Source organism: Lissotriton vulgaris, chromosome 7 (genome assembly GCF_964263255.1).
Source record: "Lissotriton vulgaris chromosome 7, aLisVul1.2, whole genome shotgun sequence".
Classification (NCBI taxonomy): Eukaryota; Metazoa; Chordata; class Amphibia; order Caudata; family Salamandridae; genus Lissotriton; species Lissotriton vulgaris.
The window spans coordinates 1,292,986,952-1,293,014,535 of NC_141695.1; the positions used below are offsets into that span (position 1 = coordinate 1,292,986,952).

General features: G+C 44.9%; 1 protein-coding gene across 3 annotated transcripts in view; it reads right to left on the reverse strand.

Moving 5' to 3' along the window:
- The window catches only part of LOC147703522 (membrane-spanning 4-domains subfamily A member 4A-like), a 381,338-nt gene extending 355,158 nt beyond the window's left edge, over positions 1-26,180 (reverse strand). The window contains exons 1-2 of one of the 3 annotated variants that reach the window (XM_086931886.1): positions 25,511-26,180; positions 4,990-5,152 (exon numbers count right to left, since the gene is read on the reverse strand). In XM_086931886.1, the coding sequence (XP_086788012.1) occupies positions 4,990-5,136 (147 nt within the window). In that variant the 5' untranslated portion in view covers positions 5,137-5,152; positions 25,511-26,180. The remainder of the gene's footprint in view (positions 1-4,989; positions 5,153-25,510) is intronic. The other 2 variants (XM_086931888.1, XM_086931887.1) reach the window with 2 other exon arrangements.
- Between the last annotated feature and the right edge of the window lie 1,404 nt (positions 26,181-27,584).

Sequence of the window (27,584 nt, forward strand, 5' to 3'; positions counted from 1 at the left end):
CAGTAGTGCGGACAGAATGGGACAAAAGGTAGAGACTACAGGAAAGAGAGAGCCTAACAGGCAGACAAGAGAATGCCATAGACCTAATGAAATGACAAAGAAGGCAGCAACTATTTAGCAGGCACACGAGCACAGAGATGGGAGATTTTGGAGGGCGCATAGCACAACAAATAAGGTGTGTGCAGGAAATTTACTCAAATGTATAAATCCCACGGGGCAGTAAATTTCCATGTTGAATGTTGGATGTTTTTATTATTATACTGAATATAGAAGATGTTGAAAGTCTGGAGTAAATCAATTTTATGCTTCTTTTGTGTCCTGTGTTCTGTTGATATATCTAGACATCTTGTGGGCTAATTCATCAAGTGTTTTGGTGAGGTTCTATTTCATCTTATTGAATGTCTCAAAAATACCCTCTGTTGGACCCGGCCCTTTTGGCAGGTTCACCCCGAGACTTTTTGTTTTTTCCTAGCCTGTTTCTGGAACCTGGTGGTGGTGATTTTAGGCCTCTGCGCACTTTTTCACTGTGGTACAGTGTAACATGCTTGAGCTCTCTGTGTATATGTGGTGAGTGACCGGCCCTCCCCTAGGAATGAATGGGGAATATGTATGCCCATGGTAGTTCCTGATGTGTGGGGAGTGCAGGGTCGAGTTTGGTATGTGCGAACGCGTGAGATTGAATGCTGCGTAATGATATATGCGGCATGACTGTGTCTAGTGTAGAAGTGCCACTTTTAGAAGTTGGCATATTTGTGTAATTTGTGTCTGGCGTGTGATTGGCTGGTGAGTCTGGTCCAGGAGTGCCTGGGCGTGCTTGTGGATTGACTGTCTGGTTTGAGGGTGACAGGGGCTGGGGAGCCCCAGGAGGTTGTCTGAGTCAGCCCGTGGATGAAAGGCTGCATCTGCTGCCAGGGAAGTGGGAGGAGATGGCACCTGGGAGTGAAGAGGGCAGTGCCTGCCTGCCACAATGCTGGCTCCACCTCCTGCTGGGCGACTGTCGCCTCTGCCCCTCACACTGAAAGGAGTTCCCTATAACCAGTTCTAGCTGGTTCTCACACTGCTTGCACCCTTTAGACAAAGGATTTTATAGTATAAAAAGGGGCTGTGTCCCCTTCCAAAATGTTCTTGTGTTTGGACTTGAATCTTGCCTATGGCGTGCTGCTGCTTGGGCCCAGGGGAATCCCTGGGCCCTGCCCAGCCCCTGGACCCCTGATGGACTTTCCTGCTCTGGGAGCTGGTGGGCTCCACCTTATGCCCTGGACTATTGAGGTCCTGGACCGTTGAAGGACTTTGCAGGACTTTGTGTGCCTTTAGCGCTGGGAGCGCTTTATCCCTACTCTAAGCGCCTGGGAGCGCTTTTATTTCCACTGGGACCTTGTTGGTCCTCTAGCGCTTGGTAGCGCTTTTATTTCCCGTTTATTTAGTTAATTTACGGGTGCCACCCCGTTTTTATTTAATTATTTGAAGCTGGTGCCCACCCGGCATTGCCTCGTGTCGATTTCACCGCCGCTGGCCCGGAGATCGAGAGAGAGGAGCTGTGCCCGCCTCCCTGCCAAGGGCCGCGCTGCCATTGGCGGCCCTCAGCGCAGGAAGCCAGGCAGATTCTTCGGTGACGTGGGCGGGGCCTCAAGGCGGTCACTTCCGCTTCCCCTGCCAGGGGGAAGCCTGCTTTGGTGTTCGTTGCCGGTCTCCCTTGTGGAGAGGGAGACCGGAAAGTCTGGCCACGGCACAAGGAAGGAAGGCTGGTGGTGCTTGCGGGACTCCCGTGTGCTGAGGGAGCCCCGGGAACGAAGGAGAGCCACCGCCCAGCAGAGAGGCCGCCGCCCGGAGGAGCCCCGCCCAGGAGACAGCCCGGAGAGTCGGAAGGGCTGGGGGGGGGGGGCTCGGTGCGGCTGCTGTTGGTGCCGGAGAGCGGCACATGGGGCGAGAGTAGAGGAAGGGCGGCCCCAGCTGGCAGTGGGCCGCCCCAACGTTTCAACGGAGCCTGAGGCTCCAATGCCCACAACGTGTGCACGAGTCCTGAGAGGGCTCCGGGGGCATTTCTGTGTTTATGAGTAAAGGAGGGACTCCAACGACGGCCGCATTTTGTGCACGAGTCCCAAGAGACTCGAGGGGCCAGTTCTTTGTTTTAGGGCCCAGAGAGGCTCCTGGACAGTTAATGATTTTGAGTCCCCAAAGGGGGGACTCCAACGGTTGGGGGCATATGTTGTGACAGAGCTGGTGTGGCTCCAATGTGGACACAAGTACTTTCAGAGCCTGTGTGGCTCCAGCATGGGCGCAGTTTGCGCCTAAGGGTCAGTGAGGACCCTGTCGCAGTTTGAAGTTCCCAGCTGCCCAGCAATTAGTGGGCAGCTGCACCGTTTAGGTCTTGTGTGATGTCCTCAGGTGGCCAGCAAGTAGTGGGCTCCTGCTACGTTTAGGTTTTGCGCCAGTGGCGCACCCCTGACTGGCACTGCTTGGCAGTGCCTGACATTCTGGACACAGGGCTCTTTAGTCCCTTTATTAGATGGGGGCTGGTATGTGATTTCTGCGCAATGTGATTTCTATGTTTTTAATAGTAATTGCTAAGGTGTTTTTGCGCTATTGAGTTATGTTCTGGCACCTCTGAATGTGTTTATGCATCATGTGTCTTCCTTGATTTTTCACCTCTGAATGTTTTTATGCATCATGTGTCTCCTAGCGCTGCACCTCTGAATGTGTTTGTGATGCATCATGTGCCTTGTTCTTAACACCGCTGAATGTGTTGGTTTATGCATCATGTGTTTCTCTTTACTACTCCTCTGAATGTATATTTATGCATCATGGGTAATATGTTCTTTCCTAGACCCCTAAACGCTGTGTGATTCTTAGGTGGTTGTCTGTACACCTCTGAATGTTTTTAGGCATCATGTTTTTTCCTTTACTACTCCTCTGAATGTGTTTCATGCATCATGGGTAATGTGCTCTTGCTTATACCCCTAAATGTATTTTACTCTTAGGTGGTTGTTCTTTCCAGTACAGGTGGTACTTACCTGTTCCCAGTAAATGTAAATGTAAATGTAGTTGAGCTTATATAGCGCACAGCTACCCACAGTGGGTGTCCCGGCGCTTGCTTAGGGAACCCGTCCTGATATTCCCCTGTGTGATAGCCCCAGCGGGTATCCACAAGGTGAAAGTCAGGCATCCCGCCGCAAGGGGCCGTTGTGGAGATTAAGCAAGCTATTGCCCAGAGTCGCAGAGTGTGAACCCGTGAGTCGAGAAGGCACCGGAGCGAGAATTATCGAGTCCGTGGAATTTTTAGCCCAAGACCTGCCGAGGCGGGGAATTGAACCCTGGTCCAGGACCGATCTCAGCTTCCGGGTCTGCCGCCTCTAACCCCTGAGCCACACTTCTCCAGTAGTTACTGGATGTGATTTATAATTGTTATTTTGTGCTATACTTATTCTAATTTCTAAAAGTGTTGATTCTAACAGTGGCCCATGTGGCCCTGTCCTGTAAATAATCCCTTGTGAATATTGCCCGTGCCAGTTGGCACAATGTACATGTGTGAGTTCTATCTGGTGTGTTTTTACAATACAAAAGTTATTTTATAATAACCTTGTGTGGAGTTCCTTTTGTGGTGTGTCTAGTATGTTGTTGCTGTTTACACATTGCCTCCGAGTTTAGCCTTACTGCTCGTGCCAAGCTACCAGGGGGTGAGCAGGGGTTATCTTGGCGTGTGACTCCCTTGCCCTGACTAGAATGGTGGTTTCTGCCTGGCTTTGGCGTCAGCCTTAGCCTACCAGAAATAGCCAGTTCTAACACCCTCCGAACTGGAATTAGGTAAGAAGGTATTTAAAATTGTTCCCAACTTGTTCGTTTTGGAAAAAAATGAATTATCTTGAACTGTTAGAGTTTGGAGATAGGGTACTCCGTCACAAATGTAGCAAAATGTCCCATCAACAGTATGCCAAGTCTAGCAGTTAGAACTTGTAATACAGCAGAAGGGAAATACGTCACCAGGGTAGGACTGGCCTGTAGGGTAATCAGGGTGTGTCCCAAGGGCTGGTGTCACAGGTTATTGCGTGGGTGACTTTTTTGCTGGTTTTGAGCCTGTTTTATAGTCTGCTAGGATTTGTTTACTGATGCTTTTCCTGATATTAAATCAAACATTGCCTGCAGCAACCTCACTTCCATGCAGTTTCCCTAACATTGCAAATAACTTATACAGCTTGTATTTACAACTTAAAAACTGTAGCAAGTTCCAAACATGGGCCATTATTTTGGCAATCTAAATCACTAATGGGGGTCACTTTTATTTTGGTGACCTATTTTCTGTCTCGGCCCAGCCCTCCCTGTCAAGAGTTTCATAGAGGATCCCATCCACCAAATTCTGAAGAAGGCCCTAGGTCTTTGTTAAAGTCTGTCAACTTTGCCAACGCACTAAGGGTACTATATTTTTTACATACAACGCTCTTGCTGTTCACCAAAGTTAGAATGAGAAGGGAATCCTGGTCCCCCCAAAAAATTCGTAGATTTTAAATGCTCACCCTGCTCTATCATATTTTCTCAGCAAAGTGTAAAATAAACCAGGGCCCTTATTTCCTGACAGTTTGTGCAGGGGTCCTTGTGACAAAATGTATTTCTTAGTTCAAAGGCCCTTGGGTGCAGTGATAAACTGTGTTGCATGGCATAATCACCAGCACAACCTTTACTAAATAAGGGCCATAATCTTATTCTCTAAAGTTGCCTTCTGGGACCTGTGGTGCAATGCAAATAAAATCTTGCAAAATCCAAATCCTGGATCTTCTATTGAATAATGCAATTGTTCCTTAGGTAGTAAAGGGGTGCCACAGGGAATGTTCCAGGCTCCTTGGTATTGCAGAGTAGTCCACATTTGAAATAACCATGGCCACTTTTGTGGGTGTATTTGGACAGTTTTACATGATCTCAGTAATCAAGGAATTCAAACAGAGAAAAATAATTAGGCATTAATAGGATCTTTGCTCAAGTTTGAAGTATTTCACTTACACCCAGCGCTACTGGCTCTCCTTTGTAAAAACTCTGCAGAGTTTTCATGGGTGAACGGATGGCACCTGCACCCATCTTGGAAGGATCCACTTGGGGGTCAACCCCAGTGATGACCACACAACCATCCTCTTTTTCTGTAGTGGACATGTCTTGATCCTTGTGCCTAAAGTTAAAACAAATACATAAATCAAAACAGCACACATAAGTGGACACAAGAGACATAGACCTAGGAAATTAAAGAGAATTTGGTACATTTGATGAGTGAAATGGGAAAGTGGGCAGCCCACTTTGGGGCCCAGATTTAATATCATTTTTCACAGGATTGACATTACTTTTGTAAAGCAAACCTGGTGCAAAGTATTGTGGTGGTAATTAATTTACAACTCAAAACAAGATTTACATTGGAAAGCCGACCCGAGTAACGCCAAGAAGCCCTATGCACAACTTTGCATTACGTGGCATCAAGGGGTTGGTACATGGGCATTTTATGCAACCACCAACTTGTTGTGATGCTAATCTCTATCTACTAACATTGGTAAACATGGAATTGAGTTCAAAACGTACCCCCTTCTCGAAGCAGGCATAATTGCACAGTAAGTTTTTTAATTCTCCACATTTTTCTAACTTTGCATATGTGCTGCACTGTATAACAAACATACAAAATGGGAAAAAGGTTCACCACACAGTTTTGTACTAGAAGGGTGCCCTACCAGTACAAAATCTGTGTGTGATAGAGCGCACACTCCGTTGCACTATGGTGTAAAGGTGTGCGTGTTAGTGCATAGCAGCTTAAAGTGCACTTGCGCAGGGAGAGACACAGTGGATATGGCGCTGTTCTGCTATCTACATTTCAAACAGCAAGCAGCACAGCAACTTTGGTTGCTGTGCTTTGCTTGGACATAAGATAGTAAATCTGCCCCTTAGTGTATGAGGTCAGTCATAAGGGAATGACACCGCTTCTAATGAAAGGCATTGGAACAGTGACATGGAAATGAAAGAAAATCAAATCATGTTTAGTGCAAGAGAAAAGGGGGTGCAATTGAGTAAGCATCAAAGGTATTGTATAAGAGAGTCCATTGGAACGTGCTTGAAACCCCAATTTCACTGAAAGAAATCCCTTAATGCATCTGACGCCAGTGCCACCCACTAAAGACGTATATATTCAGTGTGCAGAGCTGCCAATCTGACCACTTCCTCTTCGCTAAGATTAAGCTTGAGGGTCCAGATGAGGTTTTGCTACTAGGTATCATATGACAGGAGCTGGGCCTCTGAAGAAACGACCTTAACAACAACTGAAGCTTCCAAATATCGGTTGATTCCCTCAAATACTTCATCTGAGATGAAGGCAGGCTGTTTAGGAAACAACTGCGTTGAAATACAAATGAGATGGGTGGTGGCACTGCCTGCCCACACCCCTCATGCTAGTTACTTTTCCTGTTTTTTATCTTTAATCCGACATTGTAGAATAAGTGTGAAAGGGGTGTAGATGGTGCTCCGTTATGGGGTCTAGAACTAAAAGCTCACCAGTAGTAAAAGGCTGTCACCCTTGGAGGCCCTGGAAATCATGAAATAGTTCCCACAACAAATATTACAGCTGTGTTTGCACAATTAATAAAAAACATTTGCAATCAGACAATGGGGATTTGGGGGGGAAGCCGACCTCAGGGAGGTCAGCCCTCCGGGGTCTTTGGGAGAAGGTGCCGTCAAAGTGACTGTCCTCCCCTTCATTCATCACTGGTCTCTATTTGAGTCCAAAGTAGCCCAATAGGGCTATATAGGGGCCTACTTATTGGCTCCCCAGCACAGGTTTACGTGAACTGGTGGCTGGTGACAGCGAGACCTGTCCGCGTTTTTCCCTCACATGGACTGGGGAGGACCCCCTGGTTGAGATGCTAGGACTGGCTTCAGAGGGCCCCACAGGGCCTACAAGAGCGCTGGGTGGATGGTGGCTCAGGGTAGCCACAGGGGCAGGGGACCAGAGTGGGAGAGTCTGGAAAGGGATAGGGCATGGTGGATTGAGCCTGGATGGGGTTGGGGGCCCCTTGGGGTTGCAGGGCTCAGCGCTTGTTGTGGCCAAGCTTGAATAGAGCGGAAGGAGGGATAACAGAGTCAGAAGAGGAGGGGGGATTCAAGTCCCTCAGGTGAGGACCGAGGGGGGTACCTCCCATTTGGTGGGAACGTCACAATTGAGCAGAATCAGTGGTCCTGGAACTCGGAGGAAGACATGGTGGGGGCGAGGAATGTTAGTGGCATCAGCCCCGAGCGGCTTGCCGGATGTCTGCGGGTATCCCGTCGTATCCAACAGAAGTAAGTACAGGGTGACCGTATTGGGTCCAACAGCAGGTAGGTCTTGGACATGGAAATCCTGCCCCTCCTTCAGCGCAGGGGCAGGATGAGTGGTGTCGGTAGCCTGGTATGGTAGGGTTCAGACTGCCCTTTTGAGGACGATGAGGAATTCGGGGCACGTTTGACTTTGGATCCCGAGATAAAGTGGAGGGTACTGAATACAGAGCTGTGGCAGCAGACTGTGGGTCCGCTAGGTTCGGTAAGACTCTTTTCACGGCCTGTGGCCTGCCTATTATTACAAGCCCTATCAAGGGCACCCCACCCAGGGAGAGGTAGGTGGGGCACCCAAAGGTCAGGGAGGATCAGGGGGGAACGTGCTGGGACTACAATAAGGGAATGTGAATTTGTGCATGCTGCAAATTCCGGCATGAGTGCCCCATGTGTGCAGGAAGTCACCCACTTATTCAAGGTTTTGGGAATGCAGGGGGTAGCAGGGACAGAGTGCAGGGCAGTTGCAGCCTTATGCAGGCAGTTAAGGGACACACCACTACCACAGCATGTTGATAAAAGAGGTGGGAGAGGGGCACAGGGACCTGGGGCGAAAGACTCATACTCTAGTTAAATTTGACAGACTGGAATATTGGCTGGGGATTTATGAATGGCCAGAGGAGGCAAGGATTTTGAGGGATGGGTTCAGATAGGGTTTTCATTGGGTTATGAGGGCCCATGAGTTTGGAGGTGGGCAGATAATTTACGGTCCACCAAGAAATATAAAAGTGCATTGCAGGAAAAACTTGACAAGGAAGTTGGAGGTGGGAAGGATGGCGACCCTTTTGAGGACTGGCCAATGGAGGAACCTAATTAGATCACCTATAGGTGTGGTGCCTAAGAAAGAACAATGGCAGTTTCATCTAATACAGCATTTGCCATGGCCCGAATGTGGGTCAGTTGATCATTTAATTCCAAAGGAAATGGTTTTGGTGTCCTACTCTTCAATGGGCGTGGCAATGTCACTGGTGGTGTCAGGCCGGCAAGAGGTACAGATGGAAAAATGCATTGTGAAGTCAGTTTTTCGCCTGCTTTCGGTTCACACGGATGACTTTCAACTGCTGAGCATGTATTTCAAAGGGAAATGGTATGTAGACAAGGCATTACCAATGGGATGCTCTATGTCTTGTGCACTTTTCGAGTGATTCAGTTCCTTTTTGCAGTGGCTCTTCGCATGGCAGACGAACCATAGGTTGGTGACTCATTACCTGGATGACTTCTTCTTTGTGGGGGCTCCCGGTTCAGCAGATTTCCAGCACAATTTGGTTAGATTCCAAGAGCTCATGGACGAGTGTTCCACTTGCCCCTGAAACAATGCTGGGCCCTTGTAAGGTATTGTCCTTTTTGCAAATTGAACTTGACGCAAACAAAATGGAGGCAAGTTACCTCAGGAAAAAAAGCAGACTATGCAGACATTGTTGGCGAGCATGCTGCCCAAAGAAAAGGTGAAGGTGAGGAAAGTGCAGGGAAGTGTAGGTCCTGTTGGATCATCTGAATTTTGCCTGTAGGGTGGTCAGGTTTTTTAGGTGGAAACTGATTTTAAGAACAGGTGGACCATCCCTCTAAAGCCCTGCTACTCAACACCTACGTCTCCACACAAACTGCTCGGGGTCTCTATGGGCTTTATGTTTTTTAATTGTTTAATTGCAATCATTAAGCAGAGACATTTTAAGGCAAGGGCAAACTGGGCAATTGCCCAAGGCCCCTCTTTCCAAGGGACCCCTCAGAAAGTGAACGTGTAATCTGTTTTTCTTTTATTTATTTCTCTAGCTTAACGTTTTACATATGGTTGAATTTTGTTTGTCATCACAGGGCTTGAAAGGAAGGGAAAAGATGTTTACCGTTACTCCCCACTTCTGCAAGAAAAACGGTCATCCAAGCCTTGATCACATCTCGTATTGACTATGCTAATGCGTTGCATGTTGGTATACCTAGCTACCTTTTGAATGAATTTCAGGCTGTCCAAACCGTTGAGGCCTGACTACTTAGGAACCTCCCTAAAAGGATTGGCGTTAGGCAACATTTGCGTGCCTTCTTTGGTTACCGGTGAAAGAGAGGGAGTAATGGTAATAGTTCACTCCGCTCTCTATGGGCATGCCCCAGCCTTTCTAAGAACAAGATTCAGGTTTTATGCACTGGCTAGGCAGTTGAGTTCTTCTGCAAGCTTATGACATGGATCCCTAGGTTTCGCAAGCAGAGGATGGGAGGCAGCTCCCTTTCGTGGGTTGGTACTGTAGTTTAGAACCAACTCTCAGCGGAGTTGTGCGCTCCACAGGATCCCAAGATGTTCAGAAAGAGACTGAAGACACTTCTTTTGATATTGTTTTAGACTTTTCGTCAAAACCTCCTGTGGGGCATACAACGGGAAACTCTTTGGAGTAGCTGTGCGCGATACAAGTGCTGCCTAACATAACTTGAATTAGCAGCAAATGTGTGATAAAATTCAAAGTTTTTCCAAACAGGGACCCATTACAGTAGTTTTGCCCGGAGCCTTGAAATTCTTAAGGCAGCACTGTCATTGAGATGTTGAGCCTCTCCTAACCTCGGCCTGTTTCTCAAGCCTGACCAGCCAGCAGAGCAAAGGATGGCAGGAGAAACTATTAAGGGGCCGATTCAGATGCGGCAGAAACGGCTCCGACCATCAGACGGAGCCGTTCCAACCGCATCGTAAAGTCCCGTTCGGATTCCTTTCCAACCAACCCATTTTGATGGGGTCGGTCGGAAAGGAATCTGAACCGGATTTCCAAGCCTGGCTGCCATTCCAAAATCCTCCATCAATCCCTCGGGCAGCTCTTTCCGGCCGAGCGATTCCGATGGAAGATTTCCACATCCCCTCTGTACCGGCCTTTCCGACACAGAAAGGCTGTGGGTATCCCACTTTGGGGGCAAACAGCAGGCCCCCCATCATTGCAAGGCCTCCGAATGGTGGCCTAGGAGGCACCTACGGTACCCGCCTGTTAATCCCTGCACCCGGTGGCAGGCTCCTTGAGGTGCCTACCACGGGGTGCAGGGATGAACTGCACCTCTGCTCTTTGCAATGAGAGCATACATTCAGCTCGTAATGGATGCTCCGATTGTAAAGAATAGGATTGCAACAAACATGGTTCAGTTGCATCCTAATTGCTGAGCTGGAACTGAAGACAGTAGGTCATTCCGTTCCAGTTCCCAAATGATGTCGGATGGACCCCGGTCCACTAGACATCGTATTCTTGCCCTTACTGTAACTGCTTGCTCTGCTGACACAAGGTACAGAAAGATGTTAGCCCAGGCTCAACACCTCAATGACCGTAAATAAATAATCAGAAAAACAAAGCAATCTAGGCAAACTCACAGAGTTTGCTCCTGCAGTAGAACATTAGACAGACCTTCTGTGCTGTGTCTGATCTTCAGTGTCTGTGGAAACATTCTAAATAGAAAAACACACCTCTAAGTCTTATGACTATGCACATGCGTATATGTGTATATAGTGTCCATTTTATTTAAGATGTGATGAGTATTCATTTACCTCTATCTCTAACACTAATTGAATAACATGACATTTATCTAAGAATTATTTTTAATTTATGTATGTATTAATTTGAAATGTATATAGGTATGATAATTAAGTTAGAATTTTTGTACAGTACTCTATTCTGCTTTCAGGTATTTAAAATCAAATCCGGAGTAAAAGAAGAGAGACATTTGACAGAAAAACAGAAGTGACCCCTTTGAATCGTGGCTGGCTAGGTGTGAATAGTGATGATGGAGCTCGGGTAGAGTGAAACTAGCCGATATTCCGAAATTCCTTGTATGTATTAGGGGCTTAAATTGAAGTTCAAGTTCAAGTTTATTTCTTGTGGGTTAAACCAAACAATATGGACAGTATTAAATATTATACCAAAACTTTGAGATAATACAATGTTAAAGAGAAAACAATAAGCATACGTTACATTCTAACATTAACAGCTTAACCCACAACAGAACTTATAAATCGAAACTAAAACACGTCATCATAGTTCCTGGAATTTGAAACATAATTAAACAGCAGACTGTTTTAATCTTTCCATATCTAATTCCGCGAAATGAGCTACACACCGTTAGCTTAAGTCACTACAGCCATAAAATTGTACTGCTTCCTTAGCTGCAGATGCATGCCTAGTTACTTATCGGTGATCTTCATTACTGTGAGCCCAGGTCTTCCTATTCCATTCATTGCACATGAGAAGTTCTCCTGCTCCACAGAACCTATTACCTAGTTGAGGTCAAAAACTCCCCTAATATGGCACTGGCTACCCAGCATGCATAAAGGGGGAAGTACATCACAAAGACATCCTGAAAATGCCAAAGAAACCCAAAAGAAAGGAAACATTATTTTTAAAACAAATCCTTGGAGGGAGGGGCGGCTCAGGAATGGAACGGGAAGCCCTGGAGAGTAATGGAACTTACCAGTAAATAACCGGGCATTACCTTCTCATCCGTCTTCCCGTCCCATTCCTTACACATGAGCCCATACCCAAGCACATGTTGATTGATTCACATAGAAATCAAGAACGATGCAACACACTTGATTTTTTAATGCAAAAAACTGCACAAATCACAGATTATGTACAACTGATAAAACACGAGCACCAAAGTCTGATAATGCCACCATCCCCAACTGAAGCTTGTAATGTGATACATTTGTGTTGGGAGAAGCCAATGACGCAGCTTTACAAATGTTTCAGAGAGAAGCCCTCTTAAATATCACCCAGGATGAGGAAACACTCCTCATTGGTCGCCCCTGAACTGAAGATGGAAGAGAATGGCGTGCAGCCTCGTATGATAAAAGAATAGCACACTTCACCCACCGAGTCAAAGTGGACAAAGAGGGCTTGAGACCCTTCCCAGAGAGACCATAGGTGACAACAAGGAATCCACCTGCCTAAATAAACCAGTATGGTCCAGGTAGATTCAAAGGGCCTTTAAAACATCCAGGGAATTAAGTTTTTCCTACTCAGGAGAAAAAGGGCCAGGACAAAAAACAGAAGGACAAAATACTCCTGACAGTGGAAATCTGACAAAACTTTAGGCAGAAAAACTTGACTAGGGTGCAAGATCACCTTGTCGAGAGAAAAACGCAAAAAAAGGGAAGAAGCCAGCAAAGCCCAATTTAACCAATCATGCGACCAGAAGCAACTACCACCACCAACAACAAAACCTTAGCATAAAGAATCTTAAGGTCAACTGCAGTTAGAGGTTTAAACGGAGGAACTGTCAATGCCTGAAGCCCCAAGGGAAGATCCCAGAGAGGGACCAGAGAGCAGAAAACAGGCCTCTGAAGTAGAAAACTCCTAAAGAGTCATGTCACCAAAGGATAAACAAGGTCACTTATCTAAATCTCTGAAGGCAAGAATGGCAGCCCTAGAAGAACCTCTGCCTAATCCACGCGAATTGTCCTGAGAACCTTGGGAATCAAAGTAAATGGGGTAAGGCAAATAGAGGACCCCAGGAAGGAAAAAAGCATCTATTGCCCAGGCTGTTCTGGTGGGGACTAGGCTGGAAAACTGAGGGAGAAGGGCAGTATCCTCCGTGGCAAAAAGATTCAGCTAGGGAAGGCTGAATCTGGAGAGAAGCTGTTGAAAAAGAAGGGGCGACAGACACATGGCCACAGATGAGGGAAACACCCTGCTCATAAAGTCTGCTAGTGCATTCTTCTTCCTCAGAACACATACTGCCAAGAGAGCAAGATTCCTCTTGGCCCATCAGCCAATCTTCCAAGAGAGGGGAAATAGGGCCTGTGATATACTCCCTTGCCAGTTGATATAGGCATGCACAACCTAGTAATCTGTCTGCACACAGACTGCCTGGTTTTGTAGGAGAGGGGCAAACCAAAGAAGTGCCTGCCACGCCGCCTCCAATTACCTCCAGTTCAAAGACTGATAGCCTCGAAGCAGGATTACCTGCCCTGGGCCTTGCAATCAACCCAGAACTGCCCAACCCCAGGAACACAGAAGGTTGAATACTTAGATCGTACACCCTGAAGAGATTGTGAGGCAACAACCACCACTAGAGAGACTCCCAAATCTCTAAGGTAGCAGGAGTGATAGATTTAAAGCCTTTAGAAGCGGGATCCTCGTGGCAAAGAAGGGGATGAATGAGGGAATACAAAGGGAGAATAGCCCAGGAGAGACTTTGTAGAGTGGAGGTCATTTCTCCCTGACTCCACAGCCAGAGACATGCAGAAACCTAAGGCTGGGAAAAAACCCAAGAGAGATTTAGGATTAGGGTTGATTGTCTGTCTGGAGAAAGGAACACCATTCCCAGATTCATCCTGAAGAGTGCCCGGATGAACTTCAGGGACTAAGAGAGTTGCAGAGAAGACTTCTGGAGGCTCATTAGAAATCCCAATTTTTCCACGAGATATCAGACTTCTATCACCTCCTCCGTTGCCTTAGAAAAAGGAGAGACAATTATCCAATCATCCATGTGAGGGTAGAACTGAATCCCTCGAGAATGAAGAATACCTACCATGGGGACAAGAGTTTCTTAAAAACCCTAGCCTCTGATGAAAGGCCGAAAGAAAGCACCTGGACTTGCTAATACCTCATAACCACCGCAAAGTGAAGAAACCTCTGATCTGTCAGGTGGATGGGAGTGTGCAGGTACGTGTCCATGCAGTCTAGGTACACCAGGTAGCTCCCCTGATGAACCAAATGAAGGACTGACTGCGAAGTTTCCATCTTGAAGTGTTTGCGTGGAATGTGCGTGTTCACCCCTTTCAGATCTACTGGACGGTAGTTGCCTGAGGCTTTCAGCATGACAAAAAGGATGGAGTACTAACCCAGACCCCTTTCCGGGGCAGGAACCTCGATTATAGCTGCCATCTCCAAAAGAAGCGGAATACCTTCCAGCAATGCTTTTTGCTTCACGGGGCCCGAGGCAGAGCAGTCTACTTAAAAGTCTGAGCTGGGTGAGATGAAAATTTGATTTGTTAACCGGAGGACACTGTCTGAACTGCCCAGGATTCCAAAACTCCCCACCACTAGTGACAGAAAAAGCAAAGCAGACCTCCTACCAGAAGGAATGGATAGGCGCTGCTTTGGAGAAGGAGTGGTTGAGGCAACAGATTATTGAGACCAGGATTTGTCTCCTCCAGAGGCACCCCTGTCTCGAAATGACTGGCTAGAACTCCTAGCCTGAGGGTGGAAAAAAGTGCAACAATATCAAAAAACGGTTCCCCTGGAGGGAGTGCTAACAGGAGCAACCAGCTTTCTTTTTTCGGCTGACTGTTTCACCATTTCCTCACCTTAGGGCCCAAAAACCTTTGAACCCTCGAAAGGCAACTTCAAGAGGACAGACTTTTGCGAAGCATCAGTCTTCCAAACCAACATCCACATTTGTCAGTGTGCAGCAATAGAACCCCCTGACGATGCTGCAGCCAAACACAAATTATCAAACGATATGTTGGACAAGTAGTAAACTTGGAGCTCCATCAAATCTAAAGGGAGGTCGTATTCATCCCCTCACTCATCTGCTGTGCCAGAGCCTGAAAATCCTTCAATAGGGATTGGACCGTGTAAGTAATATAGGTAGTTGCCCGGATGGAGAAATTGGAAGCGGAATGTGACCTCTTCAGTGCTCCCTCCAACTTCTTGACCAAATGGTCGGAGGGAAAGGCGTCATCTGAAAGCATCATGCCCTGTGAGGATAGACCAACCATCAGGTTATTCACCATGACAGAATGCAGGAATTCGTCTGAAAACACCTCCAAGGCATAACGTATTGCTCTGAAACCAACAGAATGCAGATTTATCAATGTCCCTCTATTCATGCGAAAGTACTTTGTGGACCGCACTGTGCAATGGCAAACAGTCTGGGACAAGGCGCTGGTTTTGCGTAAAACAATCTTCCTCCATCTCATGCTTCACAGGAGTAGGAAATCCTAGATTGCTCCTAACATGGGTGAAGAGATTAGAGAGCTCCTGCACAAATCGACCCTGCCTTCTTTCCTTCTCATCTGGATCATCCAGGTCATCCATGGAATTAGGCCTCAACAGCTTTGCAGGAGGCCTTTTAGACACCCTGGTCCTTAACGCTACCCCTACAGCCTCATTAATCAAGAAGCGCAGCACATCTACAGTAGGAACCCCTGGTGAGCTACAAGGGCAGTCAACTCCATTCTCTAATAATTCCAACACAGGGTCTTCCTGCGTCGGTCGTGCTTCTAAGGGGACTAAATCTTGCACCTCCTGAGTTCTTGCAGGAGCCACCGACATGCAGGAAGTTCCAGTGAGCAGAAAAGACTGCCACTAGCACGCGACCACTCACGTCAAGTTAAAAAATCCACCTTACTCAGGCACAATGGCAATAGAGGAGCCACACACTTTGCCTACGCTGGCCCCGTCAAGAGAACAAAACCGCCAGCCTCCATAGGATGAGAACCGTCGAAAGGACACAGCGTCGAAGCCCAGAATATGGACCAATACCTGCTGCACAAGGCGACTAGGTGCCCTGAACCTCATACTGCTAACTCAAGTCACACAGTAAAGAAAAAACACATTATCAAAATCAAAAAAGCATGATCTTACTTTACGTCTGACCACACTAGGCAACATTTCTGGAGCGCAAGAAAAAAAAAGAACAGGATGTTTTCCTGACGTACGGGAGACATTGTTTACTTCGCATGCGTTACATCGCATGCCATTACAACGCGGTTGTTACAACGACCGAGTTGTTACATTGCATACGATCACATCGCAAGTCGTTACAACAACTTGCTCTAGGGGGCAGAAGGTGTTGGATTCACAATCCAACACCTTCCCTGCTGTTGCACAAATGGAAGCAGGAATAGTAAATTTTACTATCCCTAAGTCCAGCGTGCCCCCTGCAGCAAGTGGTTCTAACGACTTGCGATGTAATCATATGCGATGTAACAACGCGGTTGTTGTAACAAATGCGTTGTAATGGCATGCGATGTAACGCTTGCGTTATAATGACATATAGTCTGACTTACTTCCCCCTTTATGCATGCTGGATAGTCGGCGCCGTGTTGGGGCAAGTTCTGACCAGAATGGCAATAGGTTTTGTGGAGCAAGACAACTGCTCATGTGTACGGAATTGGACGGAAAGATGGACGAAGACGTCATTCAATGTCTTTAAATTCATCATAAACCATGTTAAATTGAGAATGCACTAATCCGACAAAACAAAAACCTCTCCTAGATTCCTGCAGTATATGGTGTGTGTGTGTGCAAGCGGCAGGGGGTTGGTCTAAGGGGGTCTGCTACGATCGGTGATTGTGAAACTGAATCTTGTTTTCATGACACTCATCACACACAAACACATCCCAAACCCTACATGGCAAACACCCTATAACGTTTACAAGGATGAATACACGAATGCTGTTGAATGAATGTATTAGAATGAAAACATTCGCATCTCTACAAAGCATGCCGATATTTCATCATAACATACACTCACTCAGGTTTTGAAATTGGTAGTCCAGCATTGCCCACACTGAATACATTACAGTAAAACGTAATTTAGTAATCACAGCTTGCTTTGTAAATAGCGCTTCATATGGAGCCTCTCGTTTTTAAGGGATGCAAACATCGGGTGGCACTTTTATTAATTTAAAGTTCTCTGCTTCTGTCATTCCGAACGAAATGAGGTAGAGTTGGTCTTGGTGGGGCTCGAGCTAGTCACATATAGATAACCGCCGATAACAGCAGTGAGAGTTTAACATAACGATCCATCGCCATGGCTGCTATAGCTCTATTAAAAAAAATATGCCATAAACCGCGCCTGGCTAACTCCCTGACCTCTATTCCCGGAAGCAAAGCTGTCTCAGAACGGGAAGGAACTTTACTCGGAATCGTTTCTTTCAGATAATCACAGGAAAAAACACATTTTTATCATCTGGAAACTCGTGATTTTTTTTGTGTAAAAAATCTAACAAAAATGCACTCCTGCAAAAATGGAGATTTGAGGTTTGTCCTAAAATTGTGCCTACCAAGCTAGATCAACGAAAACAGGAAGATCGTTTACATGAAGGAAAGTTTCCAAAAAGCGGTGAGTTAGTTTGATGGGAACAGCTATCTGCCAGCTGCAAATATGAATATATTAGCAACAGTAAAATCAACAACAGAACTGCTTTCGCCTCACTATTGCTCGCCCCCTCCCCTTGCTTCTTCGTGGTTGAGGGAGCTGTGTGTCCTGTCCAATGGTAACCGATTTAGCATGTTTCCCATTCTTCACTATCCAGTCCGTTATTGTGTCTTATGGTCTCAGAATCGTCTGCTTGCTTCAGGAACATACCCCCGGGGTACAAACCCTTGTCATCTTCTGAAATCAAGATATAGAGTTTGCTGCTACTCTGTTGGCATTCAGTCGGGATAAATGGACCCTTCAAACTCCTTTATTAAGGGCGCGCAGCCATATCCGAGGGTTACACTCTCCTATTCAGACTGCTTTCCCCACACCAAAAACCAGCTATTCCGAGTTTTTCCTAAGAATGTGGAATACCTAGAGTTGGGCGAACCAACAGATTTACAGGAGGAGGCAAGCCACAGCAGGCCAAGGACATGGCTCGGATCTTAGAGCTCGTTAAGGAGCCAAGCCCTCAAAATATTTGCTATGTAAATCACACAACAAACATCATTAAAATATGATAAAGCAGCTTCAAATTTCAGGAAAGTGTATTTCCTTAACATGTGAAGCTTTGACATTAATAAATCACATTATAGCACTGCACCGAGAAGTACTTATTAAAAGTGATAGTTTTTACACATGAACCATTATTAGTGCTCTGAGAGGCAAGACAATTGTCCTTTAAAACACTGTACATGACCAAGGTTATTATAGGGCAATATTACAGTCTATTAAATCAAGCACAATAGGTTTTTGCATAAATAGTATTCTGAACTCACAAATTTGAAAGTGCTTTCATACACATTAAAAAAGTAAAAAGAGTTTGGGGAAAATACGTTATTTGCCTAAGATCACAAAATTCAAGCGGAAAAGCCGTAATTTACCAGACTTTCAGGTTTAACTTTGTACAAATCAGCCAGGGAATGGATTTTTTGTTATCTTTCCTTATGTTAGGCTTTGTATTAACCTCCTTGTGCATTTTCTGTAGTTTTTATATCGCATGAACACGACCCAAAGGTATTGGAGCACTTTATGTGAGCGTTAGTAACATTACACAAGGTCATATTCATTGTTTATAGGCAGGGGGAGATTAAATACTTTGACCAGAAACATATGATGTTGAGCCACGAACCTGGTATCAGTTCTGGACATAACAGCACATCCTGAGTAGAGGAAGCTCAGCTCCTTAATGGCTCGAAATTCAAACAGGACTTCAGGTTCGAGCCTGGCTCGAGCTTTTGCCCGATTTCTGTTCTTAGCAGACAGAATGTGTCAGCAGCAGACCGCAAGGAGGGGTTTTATGAAAGAGGCACGATTGTCTAAACCGCGCATGCTTCTGCAACGCTGCCTGAACAAAAAATGTGTCTTAACAACTTATTCCTTTACCACTCATGCCTTGATCACACATGCCTCTACCATGTGATTTTGTGGTAAAGGCATGAGTGATAAAGGGATATGTGTAGCAAAGATCACACCTCAGCCCCCCCCCCCATGAGCCCTAAACCCTCCCCCATGCCCGATCCCTAAAAACAACTGAGAAATGTGAGTTCCATAAGACAAAGTTAAAATTATTTGGCCATATCTTTTCTGATGGGGGAATAGCACATGATCCTGCTAAAGTGCAAGTGCTGTCAGTCCCCCACAAGATGTTTTCATTTTATGTTCATTCCTTGGCAAAACTAGCTATTGCTCTAATTACATATAAGACTTTGCCAAAGTCAGAGCGCCATTAAGAGACTTGACTAAAAAGAATGTTTCTTTTCATTGGTCACATGAATGTGAGTAAAGCTTCCGGAAAATCAAGCAAGCAATTGAGAACGCTAGTGAATTGGCATTTTTTGATCCAGAACTTCATACTGAGGTTGTTGTTGACATCAGCCCTGTTGGGTTGAGGGCCATCCTTACAAAGTGGACACCAAAATGCTTGAAGGCGTATCGTGACATACACCAGCCAAAGTTTGTCCCAAATTTAACATCCTTACTCACAACCTGAGAAAGAGGGCTTGGCAGTGGTGTGGGCTTGTGAACATGTCCACCTATTCTTGTATGGGGACCCCTTCATGTTTATGACTGAAGAAGTATTATTGACTATGTTTGGAAATCCAAAAGCAAAAATGCCTCCTCACATTGAACCTAGGGGGCTGTGATTGCTAAAGTACAACTGCACCATTGTGCATCATCCAGGGAATGATCAGAACTCTGCAGACTACTTTTGACAAGTGCCTCTACAATGCCTTGGCACCCATTCTAAGACGGCTGAAACCTACATAAATTTCATAGTGAAATCAAGCACTTCAGCTGCCATTTTGATAGAACATACTGTCACCGCCACAAATCAAGATAGTGACATGCTGAAACTGAAAGATATTATTACACATCAGTCTTGGTAGCAGCACACTCAACCTCTTACCAGTGACACTGAATATCAAAAGTTTAAGAATGTTAAAGATGCACTGCCCATTACTCAGGAAGGTAATATTCTACAAGGGCCGGGAACTGTCATTCTGAAGAGTCTGCAACAACAAGTAACTGAAGTAGCCCATGAAGGCCATCGTCGAGATGTTGCCATCAAATGAGCTCTCAGAGAAAGAGTCTGTTTTCCATATCTTGACGAGAAGGAATTAAAGGCCTGTCATCTAAGCAACCCCTGTCATCGAAAACTGCTAAAAACCTGTAAAGTATGTCAGAGTTGCCAAGCCATGCATGGGAGAGAATCGCAGTGGGCTTCTTTAGTCCTCTTGACAACGGACATAACCTGATGGTGATAGTTAATGCAGATTCCCGATTTCCATCGGCCGAAGATCTCTCACCTATCACTCAAGAACATGTCATTGAGAGATTAGAGAGCATCTTCGTGACCTCAGGTGTTCTTATGACCTTAAAGTCTGACAATGGCTCACCTTTTAACAGTCAGGAATTCAAAGACTTTCTCTGCCATCTTAATGTGAAGCATCAGAAGATCCCTCCTCTGTGGCCACAGGCCAATGACCTTGTCAAACGTTTCATGAGTACTCTAAAGAAAGCTGTCCAGCGAGCTGTACTAGAAAAGCTCAACCTTAAAGCTGTTCTAAAATCCACTCTTTGAGCTTACCGCTCAAGCCTTCACTCAACCACAGGTGAAAGCCCTGCCACCTTGATGTTCGAGGAAGCAATAACGACTGAGTTACCTCAATGGACTAACAGAAGAGCAAATACCAAGGAAGAAACACGCAAGAAAGACGTGGGTTGCAGACAAGCGTCGGCATTAAGCATTAGAGCGTAGTGAATTGAATGCAGGTTTAAAATGTTGAGTTTGTGGTTACACGCAGAAGAATAAAGATGTGTTATACTAAGCTCTGTGTGCGGCATAGACATTGACGAGTACTCGGGCTGGGGAGGACACTACATGAGGGACAACTATCAAGCAGACAGCTTAAGCTGACATTTTCTATCTTCAGTCATCTTCCGGCTGGGGACGGAAACATTCCAAAAGGTAGTGGGGACATTTGGTCTTCCGTGGTTGGACATTTTGCACCCTATCCCATGCTCTCCTTTCCAATTCTTCTCAGAGATATGGAAGAGTCAAGCATGGGGGACAGATGCTCCTTCTTTCAGGTTGCCAACGGGTCCCATGTACTTCTTTCCTCCAATGTGCCTTATCCCTCGGCTGCTTCTGAAGATTCAAGAGGAGAGAGTTTATATTAATCCTTATAGCTATGTTCTGGCCCTGAAGGATAAGGTTTATGACTGTAATCCAAAGCATACATTTTCGACTATCTTCTTTGATTCATAGACAAGCTCCTTTGTCTCAGAAGATGTTACAATTTTTAAATCTATTGGGGTGGAAGTTGTGAGGATCCGGTTACAGGCTGGGATGTTCTAGGGAAGCAGCCTTCTAAATTCAGGGAGTCCAAGAAACCATCCACTTTGTACTCGTACTCCAAACAAGTTAAACATTTGAAAAAGTGGCATGCAATCAAGAACCTAACGCCCACCTCATCCAATCCTTTTAACATCTTGGATGTTTTAAAGGATGGTTTTCAAAAAGGCTTATCTCTTTCAATCTTTTCTTCTCAAAGGTCATCCCTTGTGGTTTTAGGGAGTTGTGGGCAAATTTTACGAAAATCATCCCACTTATTAAAAGGTTCCTGAAATGTTTAAAACTTAAGAGGCCTCTACAACCCGGGAAATTCGTAAGAACGAAGGGCAAACACCACAAAAGATGAACTGATGTGCTTCCTCTGTGGGATTTGCGCATGGTTCTTATAAATCTTCAGAGTTCACATTTTGAACCAAAAAGTCCACAATGGTTAAGAGCAAAGGTTTCCTTATGGCTAATAGTTGGGCATGAAGGTTAGGTGAGATAGGAGCAATGTTAGCATCCTATAATGATACCTCAAGTGTAAGCCAAAGATTGAGCTGAAGTTTCTTTCAGAGCAACAAACTGTTTAATGACCATTTCTCAGCCCGAGAAAAAGCATCAGGTAAACAGTGCTTAATTTGTGAATGAATGTGTGCTGGGGCTCTCATCGGAAGGCCACTGCAGCTTCCGCCACACATTGCTCCTGCCAGCTGCCAATAACAAAATCAACTCAACTACTAACCATCACACTCTTACAAGTTTGACAATTCAAACTATTCCAGGCCCCCAAAGCTATAAGAATGGCTTGGGAGGCAGGTTTTAATCATTGTAAATGTAAATTAAACTAACAAACAGCTGTTGTTGTGCTCATACCTAAATTAGCCAGACAGCCCACCATGTGACAGACTGTCTTAATCCCTGGTGCTGACAATTAGGGGTCAGGGGCAAGCACTGGAAACTACCAGCTCAAATTAAGCACTCAGTTCGTTAGAGGTTAGAATTGTGTTGCTTATTTATTTGGGAAGGACAAAGGATCTCAGGAAACAAATGTGTCTATTTGTTTCCTATGGCCTGGCCAATAAGGGTAACACGCCTTCTACTGCATCTCCTAGTAGGTGGATAAACGGGACTTCCTAAAGGCATATTCTGGACAAGTAGAGGTTCCCGGCTGCAACCCACCTAGATCCTTAGGGGAGTTACAGCATAATGGACAGAAGCAATCGGCCTTCCTCTCGTTGAGATTTTCAGGGCCAGAACATGGTCTTCCACAAATACGGTTGTAAAACACGATTGTTTAAACGTGGGTTATAGTGTTAATTTTGGTAAATCACAGCTTTTCCCGGATCTTTAATCCTCCCCGTTTCCACCCTAGTTCCTCCCTCTTCTTTTTTATCTTTACTGCTGATTGTTCTCTAAGTACTGGGAAGTACCTTGGGCAGCGGCCATTCTTAGTGGCAAGGAGGGGGTTTGGGGGAAGAAAGTTTTAGTCAACTCTGTCTCAAGAGGCAGGTCAGGGCACATGGTTGTGATTGTGGCAGGGGAGACTGACGTTCAAGGTAAAGAAGATCACAGAAGTAAAATGTTCATTAACATACAAATAGTGCTCAATCTCCCTTTAATTTTGTACTTTTTAGTATCAGGTGGATTTCAAATTTCATCAGTGAATTCTTGACTCCTGATTGAAAAAAGCACTGTCCTTCTGTGTTAGATTGGATTGAGATGGAGAGATCAATCAAGCGGCTAAAATGCACAATGTGTGGAAATTAAGTCTTTGTTTACATGCAGGGTTTGTCACTTGACCAAACTGTGTGATCTTTGCCACATCATTTTACTTCACTTCAAAGTGTATCATTTACTTTACTGTCACATTTGAGAGCACCTTGCAGTATTTCAATTCAGGATGTGGTTGATGACAAACCTCTTTTATATATGTTGTACTAGACTATAATGTTGTTCCACTTATAATAACAATCTCAAGTAATGGGCAAGTGACAATTGACTCCGCTCTTCATTTATTCATAAACAAAATCGTACGCGAGAGCCACGGTAAAGCTCCGGTCCCCCGATATTGAGAGCTCAGAAGTTATTCCTTTGAGTGGAGCAGCTCCTCAATGAATAATCGAATATCAAAGAACAAACAATCCGACTATGGAGTGACCAAAAAGGTTTCCCCGTTAGGACATTCTGCCCTTGGTGTCCCACAAGCTTAAGAGCCCAAACTGAGTGCGTGAGCGATCAAGTGCTTTCTAAAGATAATCGGTCCTGAGGAGAATCCCTTAGAGAAGGGGATTCAAAACGCGTCTTAGGCCAATCTAATTCAAAATCTTGTACTCAAAAATTTGACTTTAATGAATCATGGATGGCCTGTTGAGATTTTGTTAGAATTTGAAATCAGAAATTTGTTTATTGGTGATTTTCAAAAACTGTATATCGAGCTATTTTCCCAAGTATGGTCTTTGGTAGGAAAGACGAAAGAAGGTGTGGGTGAATGTGGGAATGAGTCAAACACAAGTATGGATGTCAACACAACACGTAAGCTTGAGAGGGTGAATGTAGAAGAAAGTGTGGTGTGAATAGCAAGTGTATTTTTTACAAAAACAAAAAGGTGTTTAAGGGGGATTTCTTCTCTTTTTTTGTGTATGTTATATTTTCAAAGATTTTGTAAAGAATGTTTAAATAAAATTTCAAAATTTGAAAAATTAAAAAGATTGATTCTAAACAGAAAAGGCAGTTTGAGAGGAACTTGTTTTAGTTCGGTTTCTTCTTTAAAGGTTAAAAGACAGTGGCAGCATTGGCGACCACATTTGTTTATCTTCATTTATTCATGGCATTGTCGTCACTGCGCGAAAGGAGCTATGAATGATTCTAACTTCATGTACAGGCACTATCACTCTAAATAAATGTTGCTCGATGTATTGCTGGGCCATAATCTAATATACCGAGCTTAAACACTGGCAAATGTTAAAAGAACTTACATATGGAATTTGAAAGTTTTTGTCATTTATTGAACAATTTACATGACAAATATTCTGATGTAGGGCTCGTGTTTTGGCTCCTACGGCCAAGCTAGGGTCTGTCAGAGGTCTCCACTCTTTCGAATAACTTAATGACATGCTCACTTCTGATGGCCTCATGAATGCTGACAGGGTCAGACTGGAACAGAAAAAAGGTCTGGGTACAAATATAAAAGATAAAAGTGGCCTCTGTTAGCAAATCAGATAAGTAAAAAAAAGTAGCTAACAGCTGCAAACCGGGCAGCTTTGAACCTGTAAAGACAGGTGGTATTGGTGTTTTGCAAATTATGGGAGATTGTATGCATTCTATGCTTGCTGCAGGCAATGTCTGTGGCATTATCAGTGAAATCAACAGCAAAAATAGACACACTAGACCATGAAACAAGCTCACAAACAGTCAGAAAATAACCCAACCGCTGACCTGTCAAACCAGCCTATCTTTTGCTGCAAGTCAGCCCTGATTAAAGCCCCCCGCAATTATGCGAATTTCGGCGGGTTTGTTTTCCGCTTAATTATAGATTTGCCACCTAAGCCATCGTTTGCTGCATATACTTTAGATGTAAAAAAAAAGTTTCTAGATTAACCGAATCAAAAAGTTACAAAAAATGTGGCAACGTGTGGCTGCACCGTGACAGGCCCTTTGCAATTTACCAATGAGGGGAAACATTTGCCCAACTGCGTTAACGTGTAAAAATGACAAAAATAATGTAGTAGTGTGACAAAATGTGACATTGCCTCATAATTTGACTAGCCTTGCCCCACCATTTAGTCAACCCTGCGCCAAGTTTGTACTCTTCTGCCACACCACTCAAGTGGCCCTGCCTATAGGCTAGTTCTATCCTATGTGCCCACAGGAAGGCTAGACCATCGTCAGAGGGGGGCTTTTTTTTGCAGATTTTTATAGCGCGAACTCGACCCAAAGGTAATGGAGCTCTTTACATGAGCACCATTTACGTTCCACATGAACACGTTCAATGTTTGGTAGACACGAGGAGATTAAGTGATTGGCCGAGTATCACAGGAAGCTTAACCTCTCGCCAGGCTCGAACCTGGTCCCCCAGCTTCAAAGGTCGGCCGCCCTAGCTACACCCATATCAAAAGGTCCTCACCTGACGAAAACAGTAGCAGGTGAGGTGAGAAAGATCGTTAATCCCGTGTTTGCAGCCTATCACCAGCCCTCACCGCGCGCATTTGCGCCCCTCAGGCCCCGCCCCTGCCACCATACCTCTATCGATCGTCTGAGGGTGAAGCCTCCTTCTGGCGCACCTGATGCTGCTGCTCTCTCGGACCGGGTCCGGTTGTTGCGCAGATTCCGTCTACAGGGGGAGAGCAGGCACCGGGGGGTTCTCTACGGAAAGTCGCCGAGTGTGGCGCATATTCCGCCACCCCCGGGGATGCCGCGGTATCCCTCCCTTCGGCGAGGGTCAAGAGCAGGCCAGAGGCTGATGCAGCACGAAGGGACGGACTAGGGAGGACTTAGGGGAGGGGGCGATACTCTCAGACACATCCTAGCGAACAACAAATATTTCACAACAGCGTTTTAGCATCAACAGCCGGGTTAGGGGCGGGGGGTGGACTGGTGACCGGTGGAGGCAGTAACTGGAGGGACTCTGGTGTCAGGAGCCAGTGAAGGACGACGACCACCAACTTCCAAACCTAAAGCGCCGTAATGCGTTTTAGTTTGCAGACGTCTGAGTTAAACGAGTTCGTTAATTCAGGTTGAGGCAACATGCCAGCAGGACAGCTTGGCAACAACGAGCGAGGGGCGAAAAGGGAGTAATGAACCAGGCGCCCATTTCACAAAGTATGCTTGACTAGAGCGGGGCAGACTAAGTCGATTTCGCTCCAAAGTACCTCCCGTATCCATGCACCTCCTTTCATCCTCTTCATCTCTCCTTTGAACTGTTGGCGATTACTTTTCAACCCTCGTTTCTCCTCTGTTTCTTTCAGCCTACACGTTGCTACTCTAGATTCCACGCCCCTCTCTCTCCTCTGCATGAGCCTAACTCGAACCTTCTGCCTCCTACTGCTCCCCTTAAACGTCACTTCTTGCCTGAGTGGAAGAATTTTTGTAAGTGTATGTTTTTGTGTAATAAAGAATAATGTTTTATGTTGGATCCAATACACAAAAGATGACCTAATATGATTACAGTTAAAACTAATTTAATATGAGGTATAGAATTGTTTATAAATATGATTTCATTATGTCACATTTTTATGGAAAAAAATAACATTGTGGATAAAATGGATACTGTTTCTGTCATTCACTCCTGTATTCAGCCCCTCCCATCTAAACGTTTGAAAGTAAAGTTTATTGAAGAAAATATGAAAAAACATTGGAAGAAATACAAAAGATATTCATTTTTGCCTTTAACCATAAATAACAAATGTATAAATTGGAGAAAGTAAGGCACAGAAGAAGGAATAAGCAGCGGAAAATAAAGAAAACGAGAGACAGCATTAATCATACACTATCGTGTAAAAAAGAACAACTATATAACAATACCAGAAAAATCTATAAAGGATTAATGGCACAAACAATTAGACTCAGTAATAGTAATACAGAACAATTCATGTCGGTTTAGGCATTTCTTCAATTTGAGAGTTTTTGCGCATATGCTTTACCAGCAGACTCATTTAAAAAGTTTGTTATAGGTAACCATAAGTGATCCCTTTTACTAGCAAGAGTAACTGGATGAGCATATGATCTGTTAAGTCTGTGATTGTAACAAATTCCATACCGCCATGCTTGAAAAGATACCTTAGAAGCATCCCTCCAAGATTTTGTAATCTGTTGAAAGCAACTGCAATAAGTAAATCTATTATCCTAAAATCCTTGGATTGAGATGACTAATCCTCAGAAAAACTTCCCAGGAACAGATTAATGAAAGTGAATGGAACATGTGTAGAATAAATAGTGTTTATCTGTTGCCAAACTTGCGACCAAAAATCCAATTTGCAATTGAAAACGACGTTTTCAAATCAATTTGCCAAAGACGTTCCACCTTTGTTTTGGGCCGAAAGGTTGCAGCACAGACCACCATAATGCTATAATATGTGTAGAAAAGGCTGCATTATTAAAGACCGGTGCAGCTCACAACATTACCCTTGGCCTTTGTCTTACAAAACTACACCTCACTATACAATGATTCATCTACATAGCCTCCTCTCCCACTCCTAAGGTTTCCCCACCCTTATCCCTTCTTTGCAACTATTTAAAAACCCCTACTCGACCATTAACTGTTGAACTTTAACCCTCGAACCTCTTCTCTACTACTCTAAACATCTACCTAAGTATC